Source organism: Podarcis raffonei, chromosome 8 (genome assembly GCF_027172205.1).
Source record: "Podarcis raffonei isolate rPodRaf1 chromosome 8, rPodRaf1.pri, whole genome shotgun sequence".
NCBI classification, from domain to species: Eukaryota; Metazoa; Chordata; class Lepidosauria; order Squamata; family Lacertidae; genus Podarcis; species Podarcis raffonei.
Window position 1 is genome coordinate 50267217 of NC_070609.1, and position 13692 is coordinate 50280908.

Consider the following 13692-nt stretch of genomic DNA (forward strand, 5'->3'; position numbering starts at 1 on the left):
CCCACGAAGCGCCGCTGCGGCTCGCTCCAGTTCCAAACGGCGCCAGCTTTCGACTTGCACAGGATTCTTCAGCTCAAGAGGCGTGCAGGGGAAAACTGCGCCAAAAAAGTTCACACAACTCACCCTAATCATCCTCAGCATAGTGTAAAAGAACCACGTGAACGCAGCCCCTTAAAATTGATTCTCCCCGCCCCCCAAAAAGCAGTGGGATGTTAGATGCTGTTGAGAACACTGTAGAACTGAAACCATTCCAATACTCTACTTTTATTAACCTCTTCATATCCAGAACCCATCACATCACTGGGATCCGTTTTATTTACTGAAGATATTTTAAGTGTTTTATGCCTTGGGAGAAAAGATGACACATGAATTTAATAAACAATGAAAAGTTGAGACAAAGAACTTAACAGCAGCACCCCTTTAAAGGAGATGCTAAGCTTTGCATCCCAAAACTCCGAAGTAGGGAATCAAGTGCTGAAAGCTGCAGGATAAGGCCAGGAGAACATAAGCTGTGCTTCAAAATTGGCAGGTATAAACAGGAATCAGACAAGAAATGAACTTTGTGCAACGGCTCTTGGGGAAGGAGGAGACTTTCTGCTAACTGTAAGCAGAGGGGAAAAGAGACTTCCTCTCAATTGCCAGGAACTGGATTGACCAAGATCAGCATTCACCTCCAAATGCAGTATCCAAATAGGAGGGTTAATTGTGGGAAACTGAAGGCGGAAGGGCCATAGCTTTGTGATAGAGAATCTGCTCTGCTTGCAGGAGGTCCCAGGTTCAGTCAGCAGCATCTCCAGGTAGGGTTAGGAATGTGCTATCTGAAGCTCTGCAGAGCTGCTGCCAGTCAGTGTAGACAAGACTGCGCTAGATGGACCAGTGGCCTGGGTGCAGTAAAAGCCAGCTTCACGTGTGTTGTTGTAGAGCAACCACACTAGTTCAAGAGATCCAGCCAGGCAGCACGGGATCTGCAGCCCAAAATTTGCCTGGCTCGTTCAAGGCCGTATTTGAAAAACCGAATGCTCTCCAGTTGCCCCAAAGTCTGCATGGCGTCTTCACTCCTTCCCACACAACATGCCTCTCTCCTCCCCTACTCCATGTGTGGCAATGGTTCCAATTCCTTTTGTCTGCTTCTTCCTTGTCTCATTCGCTCCTCTCCTAAGTGCTGTAAGACCTGCACCAGCAGATGGTACTTCCAGAAGGTGGGGAGAGAGGCCTGCTATCACTGCCCTCCCCTACATTTGCCGTTTGCTGATGTCAAGCTCCTCTGGAGGAGAGAGGTGGGAGTCGGCTGTATGTCATCTAGCCTGGTGAAAGTCTCCTCTTTAAGCCACACCCTTGGAGTGCAGCAAGACCAGCACCAGAAACTTTACAGTCAGTTAACTCCTGTTTTGCCTTGTATTTATGTACTATTGTATTTATTCTGTGTTTGATGATCTTTGGCCATTTTTCAATTTGCTGACATGTTCTGTATTTTGCACATCTGTATTTCCAGTGCTCCATCTTTTGTTGTGTAATGTTTGCTGTTAGCCGCTTTGAGCGCAGCTAATTGTGGAAAAGCGGCATACAAGTAAAACACAGTCAATCCCAATCCCGCCCCCACCATCTCACCCTACAACCCACCCACCCCTGGGCCTGCAACTTGTGCCCTACTATTAGTGTCCTGAGAGGACTGCATAGACCTTCTGAGCCCAGTTCGCATGGATTTCACCTCGCTCAATTCACCTCTAATTCCCCTTGCTGAAGTTGCACTGTTTGCCAGTATTCTATAGCCAACAGCTTCACTCAGCGCAGTTGGAACGTTCAGCAGCTCAGCCAATAGTTTGGGGAAGATGGCAACAGGCAACAAACGGATAATTGGTACATACAGAGAAGATGTGAGAGAGAAAGATGGCATGCACAGTTCAGAAGATCACTTTCATTTATCTTTAAAACCACAAGTTAAAAATGACATTCTGTAGCAATGGAAGTAAAACCTTAGTGGGAAAAACCCAAATGGGATCTTGTATAAAAGACAGCGGTATAAAACCAGCCAACAGGATTGGAAAGAAAACAGAGAGGCAAAAGACGCTGAGGGGGATATACTTTGGCTTACCTGAATACAAGGCAACCATTAACACCTCTCCCCACAATTGTATTTTCTAAAAAAGCAAGCCCCCACTTTTTTTAGCAGCTAGGGTGGGTACCATCCCCTCTAGGCACTTCCTACCTCGCCCTGTGAGAGAAAGAGTGCTTGTGGGCACACGCTGCTTTTTCAAGTGACCCAGGTTAAGAGTCAGTAGAATTATAATTGGAGCCTAGAAAAGCAATGGAGCTGAAAGAGGAAGTGAGAAAGATTGTCACTCTTCTGACTTCCTCCTTCAGTTTTATGTACTTTTTTCAAGAGAGAAAAAGGTAACCACCCACCACAGACTCATAAGCAAGCAGGTAGTGATTGGCGGCTTAGAGGCTTTGTGGGTGCAAGGGAAAGAATCTAGCCCCTAGCACCCCATTGGCAACCCCTGGCATAAGTTAACCCTAGCTGTAATAGAACAGACTAGCAAAAGAAGGTCTAACGTTTACAAGAATTTCTACAGCCCACAGCTGTGCTTTAACATTTCCAGTTCCTCAAAAACTCTTAGCGGTTAAGGCATCACTCATCTTTGTTCATTGATCGTGATGTGTACACACACCCTTGATAAAAGCAGGTGTCTTGCCAGATCAGAGACTGAGGCCTGCAAGAGTCTAACATTCTCTGCAAGAATCCCAGATGCCCACAGGCATTAGGAAGTACAATAGAAACTGGCCAATGAGCTACCGCAATCGACCTTGTGCCTAGTCCTGAGCTACAGGAGAAGAAGCTCCAGCCCCAAGAGGTCAGAAAAAAGGCTTGTGGGGCAGGGAGGAAAGAGGAAGCTTGTGCTGCCCTTCCTGTGAGGATTTTGGCTTGCAGGAGTCCCTGAAATAATACAACAGACAACACAACCGCCACCGCTGAAAGAATGGCAAGACAAAGCATCCTATGCAAATAACCGCCAAATATTCATCAATTTCGTATTTCCCATAAAGACACAGCCTCTTCCCATTCCCCAACTAACAAATGCCACTGGTCTTCAGGCAGTGCTTCCTGCCCAAATGTTTCCACAGTCCTCCTGCCCAGTCACTTGGCCCTGAGTGGCCCAGAAATGGGACCCAGCTCAGCTGCTGCTTCGGGGCAACCCGTCTGCCCCCAGGAGATGACAGCTTGTATCTTCCACCAGTGCTGGTCCTGGCCCCGGCTGGAAGGAAAACAAAAACATAAGGGATGAAGGAGGGGAAAGAGATTAGGAGGCAAGAACCACACATTGTTCAAAGTGGAATCATAGTGCTTTAAATGTAGTGTGAATGTGGGTCCAGGTAAATCCATTTCCTCCAAGCCTGCCTGAGGCACCTTGCCCCAAAACAAGACATTCACCGCTGCACAATATTTGTTAAGACTTCCTTTTCCTCCTCTGCCCCACCCTGGGGGAAAAGAGAGTAGCTACCAGCCCAACCCACTGCAGTCCACATGTGTTTAAGGAAGAGAAACGACGACAAGGAAACGGTTGCTTTTAATAGGGAGTGGAGTACTTCTGGTTTGAGAACACAGCAAATAGCAGAGCTCACATAGTTAAAAATAAGGATAGACTTCCTGTGGGGTGGCTGTGTCAGTAAGACTAGAAGCACTTTATTATTTCTGGAACTTCCCCCCTCCCCATAAATTAACCTTGTAGAGAGGTGCCCGGCCTTTAAAAGATGGCACTTGTGGCTACACACTGGGCAAAGGGAGCTCGGAGACAGGAGTTATAGCAAAGACACAAGACTTCCAGGGACAGATTAGGTACAGCTTGCATTGCTGCATTATGAGCCAAGTCAGGCCACGTTCCTGGTGCCTGGGGTGTTGAAAGGAAGCCATCCTTACTTATCCAGCCATACCTTGGTGAGCAGCATATACTGGATCGCTCCTGGCGTGGGATCCCTCACCACAGCTGACAGCAGCTCCTCAGAGGGTGTTGCTGACCCCACGGGCAGACCTTTCAGGAACCTGGGCAGAGGGGTGAAGTGGAGACAGCAGGGTTAGGGCTTGAGGCTGTCCTGACCCCAGCAAGAAGAAGAAAAAGAGGATTTGGGAGGCACGGGGTGGGGGAGAGCAACACAGATTTCAGACATGCACCGAAAGCACCAAGGCAGTGGGCATCAAAAGTCTGCTTTAAAAAATTGTGTTCTGTTTATTAATGACTTTCTGTTCAGCCCATGGGTTGGACACAAAAGGAAGAAAAGCTGTCACTGATGTTCCCAGGGGATGGTGGGCCACTTCTGGCCAGCAGACCACAGGTTTACCCCCCTTATGCTAAATAAACTAAAAACACACATTTCAATATTTTACTGCTATGACATCTAAAACAGGAGAGCTCTCCAATAACAAGGGTTGTCACTTACCTGCCACATAAGGTAGGCTCTTCCAAAAAAAAAAGACAACTAAATGCTTCACTATTTAACATTAGGGGGGGGTGTTACTGGGTTGTTCCTATTTTATACTGTGGTTTTATGCAGTGCACCACCCTGAGATCTGCAGGTATAGGGTGGTATACAAATGTTAATAAATAATAAATAATAAATAATAAATAATAATAATACTAATAATACTAATAATACTAATAATACTAATACTAATAATAATAATAATAATAATAATAGATTTTCAGAACCAGAGTACATTTGTAAACAGACAATAGCATTTTTGTGAGCAGGCACTGGAGGCTTGCTGCCTTCTTTGGGTGTTGGCCGTCATGGCACCCCTGCCTCCGATTACAGGGGTCACACAGTAAATGGCAACGAAGTGATTGGGTTCACGTACTGGCCTCCATTATTCTCCGGAGGAAAGCTGCGCTTCACCACTTCCACAAACTCATCCACCGTGTCATCCAGCATGAAGAGAACTGCGTTTGGGCCAGCGTCAAATGTATAAGCCACCTGTAAATCAAGCCTAGATGTCAGCAAAGCACCTGTTTTACTTTAAAAGGCAACTATCCCTGTGTGTGTGATGGGGAGGAGCAGGGTAGGTGTGTGTGCCTGTATTCCTGATCCAGAAAAAGCCTGGCTTATCGTTTAAGGGAAGTCCTGTGAAGCGAAGGGAGAATATAGGGACCCTCCTTGCAGACCTTGAACTAAAAGCTTAGATTACACCTTAGGCAGCCTGAGGATGAATTTAGTGAAGCAGTTGTTTTTTGTGGGGAAATCTGCATCAGAAGGGGCAACGCCCTAGCTGCTCTTCCATGATTTCCAGTGCTAATATTATTTTAAAAACATCTGTAATGCTTTTATCAAACCCATCAGCAAAACTTATGGCATTATGGAGCTTCAAACGAACTCCCAAGGACGTTCAAAGAAACTAGGAGGGTTTCTTTGAACCCTACTCCTTAAACTACGTTTGGCCCTAAAAGAATACTAATGAAAAAGAATTTGGGAGGTGCCCAAGTACCCATGCATTTTGACCCTGCCTTGTTTTGACTATATCCCTGGGCTCTAGGGGTCATTGGCCCCTGACTCTTCCAAGCCAGATGAGTTTTTTTGTTGGAAGCTGCCCAGAGTGGCTGGGGAAACCCAGCCAGATGGGCGTGGTATAAATTTATTATTATTATTATTATTATTATTATTATTATTATTATTATTATTATTCTCCTAGCCTGCATGGGCCAACAGCTATCGCCCTTGAGTCTCAGGACTTGGAAAGCCTGTTGGGCTCTAAAAGAATGAAACTGCTGTAGAAAAGCTGCAGGACCTTTGTTCCTCTCATTGCAAGGTTTCCAAACGTAGATGGTCCTTGTCAATTTGACCCAGGTGCCTCCCCTTCCGAAGCCCCAGTGTGCCCCTGCTCTCCCATGAGCACTGCATCTCTTTCCCCCACTGGCCGCACCTTCGTCTTGCCGCAATGGGCGTTGTAGCGGTGCACCAGGGCCACCACTTGCTTGGAGATGTCATTGAGGTAGAAGATGGGTGGGAAAGTGTCCAGGCAGGTCGCGTGGAACTGGTTGCTGTCCTTCATGGTCAGCTCCCCAAAGGCCTCGAAGTCCCGCTGCAGGATATGCTGGGTCATTTGGGACATGCGCTCGGGAACCAGAGCCTCAGCACGGTGCTGGAAGAGGAGAGGGAAGAGATGGCTTTTGCTGTTTAGCATTTATTTACCATGGCTACTCCACAGCTGGAGGCAGCAATGCTTCTGGAAAGTTGCTGGAAACCGCAGGAAGGCAGACGTCGCTGGTGCTCAAATCAAGTGTTTCCCCAAAGGAATCAGGTTGGCCACTGTGAGAACAGGATGCTAGACTAGGTGGGCCTGATCCAGCAGGGCTCTTTGTGCATTTCTGCACCCAGCAGGAGCCAGCACATTCTCTTACCTTCAGCAGGAGGCTGGTCTTCACGCTGGTCTGCATGCCTGCCGTGCTGGCCACCTGCTTCTTCTCCGCACTCACCTGCCAGGAAGGGGCACAGAGAACAGCAGCTGTTCAGGCTCTGGCAAAAATGGTCCTTCAGCCCACTCATTACCTGAAAAACCAGGGCCTGCCAGTTTACAATGACCCTGCAGTGTTTTCCTGGCGCCTGCCAATGCCCTCACTCACCACCAAGATCAACACCCTCAGCTCTGGCCAGTGCGTCTCCGGCGCCACCTGCTGGGCAATGCTGTCCTTGCCATCAGCGCTTTGCCCCATGACCCACTGCACGAAGCCCCCAAACATACTTCGGCAGGCACTTCCGGAGCCTTGCCGAGCCACTTCAGAGAGCTCACCCTCCACACCATAGAGCTTGGCCAACGCGTAGACTGCAGCAGCAGAGAGAAAGAGAGAGGAGTTGTTTGTTTATTTATTTATTTATTGCATTTATATCCTTCTACTAAGGAATGCCTCTGTCATGATGTCTATGACATCCAAGCTTTTTCTCCAAGGAGGCATACACTTTTCTCCCTCTCTCCATTTTACCCTCACAACAACCCTGTGAGGCAGGTTAGGCTGAGAGGCCGTGGTAGGCCCAAGGTCACCCAGTGAGCATCATGGCCGAGTGGGGATTTGAACCCTGGTCTCCCAAGGTCCTAGTCTGACACTCTAACCACTGCACCACACTGGCTCCTCCCATGAGACACCTGTCATCCCTTAGGACCTTGATAATACCCTCAACACAGCCATTTCTTCTCAGCCTCTTGGCTCTCACCCAGCTCTCCCACAGAAATCTACATGGTTTTCACCCCCCATTTCCCCCTTCCTCACAACAACCCTGCCAGGTTGCTTAGGCTGAGTGAGATTGACTCCAGGTTTCCTGGTGACCTTCATGAATGAAGGGGATTTGAACTCTGGCCTCTCAGGCCTGACTGACACTCTAACAGAGGGGCTGCCAACATACCCATCGTGCTCCTAGCGAGAGATGCCATTTTGAACACGGGAAGCAAGAGAGTCAAAAGAATCTGGAGGCAGCAGACCAGATCTCTAGGGGCTACCATCAGTTTCCCCCACTCACCCAGACAGGCAAACCCAGCGGCAGAAGAGGCCAGCCCAGCCGCTGTGGGAAAGTTGTTCTCTGAGGCAATGTGGACCTTGTAGGCAAGGCTGAGGGCAGAGCGGCTGCTGCTGTCACCGCTGTTACCGTTACCGCTGTGCCGCTTCCTCGCTAGACGGCGTACTGGAGGAGTGAGAGAGAGAGAAAATGGAGGATAGCAAAGATGATGATGTAAGCCAGGCAGAAGATACCTGCAGTCAAGGAAATGTGACAAGACACACAAAATGCCCCTATTTGCATTGGCACCCCACTGGCTTCTGCAGATGCCCCTGTTCATGCAGGCATTCCCTTGATGTCTGGGCCAGAGTCTCTTGCTTTAATGACTGTTCAGTTTTAATGAGATAGTTTTATTGCATATTTTAATTATGGATGCTCACACTTTAATTGGACTGATCTGCTGTGTATTTTATGGATGGGTGTTTACATTTTAACGTTTGTATGATTGGCTTTTTTCACTCGTAAAACCACTTAAAATCCTAGTTTGGCCTTAAGAGGTATATAACTTATTATTATTTATAATAGGATTAACTGCCACTTGGTGGAAATACCAAGCAGGGAGAGTGTTGTTGCACCCTGTCTTGCTTGTGGTCTTTCTGGGGGCATCTGGTTGAACACAGAGAGAACAGGATGCTGGATTAGATGAACCTTTTTCTGCCATGCTCTTTTTGTGTTCTTATGGAAGCTCATTTCCGACAGCAGATGGAGTTTCATGAGGGAAAATGCTCCAAAAGATATTGACTCAGTGTAAAACAGCTTCCTGTATTCCTGTAACTTGCAGCTGTACCTCACCAGTGTTCCATATATGAGCCTTGTTTAAAACTGAACAGGAATAATTGTATATTTTTGTGTGTGCTTTGCAGTGGATCCCATAACCATGGTAACAGCAGAGAGGCGGGCCAATGTCCTCCCTAGTGAGGTGTGCCTGTCTCCATTATCAACTTTCAGGAGCCAATTTGAAAACATCCCTGTTTGCCCACATATTTGGTGGCTAAAGAATACCGTGCCTTGGCAACCCCAAGATCACTGGACAGAATAAAAACATTTTTAGCTGCAGCAGTTTTTAGGAAAAAATCTTTTTTATGATATTTCGGATGAATTCAAGCTCCATGCCTGGTGCCAGATCTTACAGATGCATCACAGAATTTAAAACAGACTCGAACCATTTCCCTGGCATTTGCTACACAGGTGTGCCTAAGCCTTCTTTCCCTCAAACTAAGCCCACAACTTCTTACTCTGCCCTCAGGAGAAATAGCAACAACACAGTTCTCCCAACCTTCCATCAGAAAACAGTCATGGTAAAAAAAATTATTCCATGGTCGACCCCTCCCCAAGTTGTACTCAACCAACCATTACTCAGAGTGGACCCATTGCAATTAATGGAGCCAAGTTAACCATGACTATTAATTTCAATGAAACTATCGTGGTGATGACTAAAATTAAATACAACCCTAAGAATCCAGACTTGACAAAAGAGGTCTATGCTTCTGTGTGCTGCCTTCCACTCACTCTCTCGTAGGCATGACTGGAGGCGTGGCTGACCAATATCACTCTCCTTCCCATTGAGCCAGAGGCAGTCCTCAGTGAAGTCCCGGCTGATGGCAGCTGTTGTGGTGGTTTTCAGCTGTAACAGAACCACAAGTTAGAAGCTCGCAAGCCATGAGCAGTTAACCTGTCGCCCTCCAGCTCCCGTTGGACTCCAGTTCCCACCACCCTTGGCCATCAGCCATGCTGGCTGGGGCTGATGGGAACTGGAGTCCAACATCCACTGGAGAGCTGCAGGTTAGCCACCCCAATCATAAATGAACAACCACCTGGGGCCATCTAAGCAGACCTCTACCTTGCAGTCCTATGCCCATTTGCTCAGAAGGAGGTTCCACTTTGCCCAATGGAAATTGCCCCCAAGTATGCATGCTTACCTGGCAGTAAACCCCACTGAGCATAGTAGGCTAGGCACAACATGCTAAAGCCAGCAGGATGAGGGGCCACACCTATATTTACAATCTTAAAAAGCAGCAAAAACATTGATAAAATAACTTTTAAAAACACACCAGGCAGACTCCTCTGGGGAGAGTTTTCATACACAAGGGATTGGTCTCAAATTCCCCCATCCCCACCACATGGTTCACCTCTTTGGAGAAGGACCTCTGCATGACCCCAATACCTAGGCAGGTTAAGAAGGAAATAAAATTTTAGCTGCAGATTCCAGGCTAGAAAGAACTACCAATGTGACTTGTTGGGCAGGAAGGAACCTGTGTTTTCCTAAACCTTAAGAGGTTTATGCATCTCCATGGTGGTAACATTGCCCCAAATCAGAGTTAGTTTCTACCACCCTCCTGCTACCATTCTTCTTTCAAGAGAACAGAATCCTAACTTGCAAGTTTGGCTTCATAATCATGACATCCCTTCCAAGACCACTAGTAGATCCAGATTTTTTAAAGAGCATCTACATTGAGTTTGATTTCTCTCTGTGTGACTGTATCACCCTCAGTAAGGTTAAGCATGGTTTAGTGACTAACAATCGCTCACTTGTAACCCTCAGTTTCGCAAACAAAAAGGGACATTTATGACGATTTGGTACTAACCTGATCTTGGTGCAGGGTGACGCTGAGGGAAGAATTAATAGGCAAGATCAGCTCTTCATCACGCTTCCCCCCTGGGTAAAGGAGGACATTGTTTGAAAATGAGTGAACTCAGAAGCATTTCACCATTCTCTACAGTCAGTTCCCTGGGTGGTCAGTGTCTCAATAGCATCATTAACCTTGGGAGATGACAGAACTAGTCCAACCTGATCTTTCTCATGGCAATAGATTGAACTACATTATAACAGCAAGGTAAACCTATTATTTGCTGGTGCAATCTTCTTCCTCCTCCTGGCTTTCGACTTGCTAATTTGTCCACTTATAGTACTGGGGGAGGAGAGAGAACTAGATTTCCCAACTAACAAATCCTGAGTTCTTTTGGGTACGCATAGAGTAACCCACCAGTCTTCTAAGGGACAAGGCCAATCATTTTTTTAAATTTAGAACTGGCATTTACAAAATTAGTTTTATTTACAATATTCTAAATGCAATTCACTTTTCACATTTGAAAAATGTGTTTATATCTCTAATCCACTTCATCTTTGTTTCCTTGGTATGGAATTTCACAACTCAGGAGTAAGTGCCTAAGATGCTTTTCCAAACGCCTTCACTGTCAGTATTTGGCATACAGAACTCACTCTTTCCTTGATGATCCACTTTTAATTTAAAGTTTCTTTAGTACAATGGAAATTATGACACATCATGCAGAACCCTCAATTACTTTTGATGGAATACCAGCAAACCCTCACATTTCGAGTGCACATGCTACTGCTTCTTTGGAGATCACTCATAGTCGAGTAAGATTGTCTTCCATAAATACGGTTTTAACAATGAGTCCATAAGTGACTGTGGAGGCCAATTCTGGATCTACACATCCTTCCACAGTGGGAACATTGGTTCCCGGGTGGGAGTTGATCACGGTGTGGATTTGCCAAGCGTGCCTTCCTCTTAGCCCGTTTCTCCCTTGCGTCCTGAGTTCAAGTGTCTTCAAAGCCCATGACACCTTGGGTAAAGGCTGTTCTCCAACTGGAGCACTTGCAGGCCAGTGTTTCCCAGTTGTCAGTGTTAGAATCAATCCTTTAAAAGCTAACTTTCAATGCAGCAAAATGTTGTTCCATTTCCTGATACTCTTGCATTTTTAGGGATATTTTAAGAAGGGAGAAGGGAAACTCACACTTCACCAAAGGTACAAGAAAATGGAAGGAGTCTCTCTTTCTTCTCCTTTGAACCTCATCCTCTTGTACATGGATCTTTTGCAAAAAGGGCTCTTGTAGGTCTTGCACTTATAAACACTCAGAACAAAATCTAACTGTGTTCATGTTCAGTTGAGCTTGCTCGAGAAAAACATAGATTGCAGCCTTTACAATGAACACACACACATACACTTTCCTCTATGACAGTGTTTGGGAACCCGCAGCCCTCCAGATGTTCTTGGCCTCTTAACTCCCAACAGCCCCAGCCAGGGTGGTAAATGGTGAAGGAATGATGAGAGTTGGGAGCCCAGAAAATATCCTGAGGGCCACAGGTTCTATGTCCCTGGCCTGTTAACTCTTCTTCCTCCCCACGCTCCTGGTTCACAAATTTGAAAGCCAGTCTTGAGATCCGAGGAGCAGCCACTAAGGTTTGCAACAACAACAACATCACTAGAAAAATGGGAGGTAAAAGGGGAGATGAAAGGAGGTACTCACAGTATTTTATCACCGCGATGTTAACAGGGGCTGTGCAGGTCACGACGGCCAAGGGTTTATCTTCAGCCATGGTGATGACAGACGAGAAGGGGCGCTGCTATAGTTGAGGAGGAGGAGAGAGGGGCAAAGGGTGGATCAAGTAAGAAGGGGCACAACTTCAGATCCTGAAAAAAATGCCAGGAGCCAACCCAACGGCTTAAGTCGAATCCTAGCTTGCTTGCGCTGTTTTCTCTACCCCAGCTACCCACTTGCACTGACCACACGGGCGACAGGAAAGCAGATCCAAGATTGCAAGCCTCCCTCCAACACTCCCACATGTGCCTGCAAGGAGAAAAAGGAATGCCACGCCCTCCACAGCTGCCTTCTCTGGGACTGGTCAAGGAAGCACCAGCTGCTGCAAGCCTGCCCAATCAGGGCCGGCCTCATCGCCTCCTGTTGCAATTCTTATCCAATGAGAGCGCGTCGGAAGATGGGGCTCCTCTCTCTCCTCATTCAGAATGCTGATCAGAAAGGCGGAACCCTCGAGGCGCCTTTTAAGGGGGAAATGTTTTCAGTACGGACGTTTTCTGCACAGCGCAAGCAGGCGCTGGGTGCGCCTGCGCAGTACTTTGATGCGGGTCTATAACTGTAAGGACATAGTAGGCTGCTCAGACCCGGCTTTCCATTCCGTTTGGGGGAATACGGGCGCAGCCATAATTCATTTGTGCACCACGTCCTTTCTGGTTTTTCAGAGTTCTTGTTGCAATAGTCCCGCAGAAAAAATGGGAGCAAGTAAAGCAATATCTTTAATTTAGACCAAGTAGATTTTTTTCTTGATGGAAGCAAATTTTTGAGTCACACAGGGCTCTTTTCAAGTTGGGTCTTCGGTAAAGAAAACTGTAGCTATATTCTCCGAAAGAACACGGTGATGATATTGCCCACGTTAGGGCAGTGTTACAAAAGAATGTGCAAAATTTCAAGTTCTCCAGAACTCTTCAGTAGGTGAAAATGTAGACAGTGACACCTTGTGGGTTGACCATAGCAGTGCACAAACTGCAGGATTTAGACTGCAGTTGTTCGTTCATTTGCCTCAGAGTAAAAGTTATCCATCCCATCTGAAGTTTTCACTCCAATCTCACTCTCTGGAGTTTGGTTTCCTCTATAGGCTAATAGGGTGAGCTGAAAGTTGCCCGGGAAAAACTTTGCAGTTCATGGGAAGTTGGGAACCTTCCCCATTTTGGCTGAGGCTGCTAGGAATTTGAAAACATCTGGAAGGCACCAGACAGGGTAAGGATGAGGTACGTCACCATGACTAGCAAAGTGTGCAATGCATTGGTGGCACTACCACCACAATAACAACAACACTGGGGTGAAAGGGGTATAATGAGCTTTTTAGGAGGGTGGCTTTATCCCATATGTTAAATTTATGAAAAAGAAATAACAATGTATTTCACATTAACACTTCCACCCTAAATATATTTTCTCTGAAGCAAGTCCTGGTTTGATGGAGCTCATTTTCAAGTGAGTGTGCTTACTTCTTCAAGGAAAGTAATCATAGGGAGTGAGTGAGTGAAACTACTTGTTCATGGCATGGTTGGCCCCCCACTTCCCCTCTGCCAATGCCTCTGTGTGCATTTTAATTACATGGTGGATAAGGGACTGTGTCTCATCTTGGCTCTTAAACATTTTCTGGAACATGATTAAGAAATTTATATACTTATTAACCATTCTTATGATAAGCGCTGTGCAAGCACATCCAAGTGTCCAAGACCACTCCCATTTTTATTTAATCACAGGAAAGAATGCAGGAAATCTGCCTTATAGTGAGACAGACTGTTGATTCATCTAGCTCAGCAATGTCAGTACTACCTGGAGATGCTGGGGATTGAAACTAAGACCTTCTGCAT

General features: G+C 46.5%; 1 protein-coding gene across 1 annotated transcript; it reads right to left on the bottom strand.

Moving 5' to 3' along the window:
• Nucleotides 1-3154: 3154 nt before the first annotated feature.
• Nucleotides 3155-12155, bottom strand: MVD (mevalonate diphosphate decarboxylase). The gene is made up of 10 exons (XM_053399986.1): nucleotides 11807-12155; nucleotides 10122-10192; nucleotides 9046-9160; nucleotides 7501-7662; nucleotides 6612-6811; nucleotides 6390-6464; nucleotides 5912-6130; nucleotides 4853-4968; nucleotides 3931-4039; nucleotides 3155-3254 (listed from the first exon to the last, which is right to left on the bottom strand). The coding sequence occupies exons 1-10, from the start codon at nucleotides 11874-11876 to the stop codon at nucleotides 3174-3176; spliced, it is 1218 nt and encodes a 405-aa protein (XP_053255961.1). The 5' UTR covers nucleotides 11877-12155; the 3' UTR covers nucleotides 3155-3173.
• Between the last annotated feature and the right edge of the window lie 1537 nt (nucleotides 12156-13692).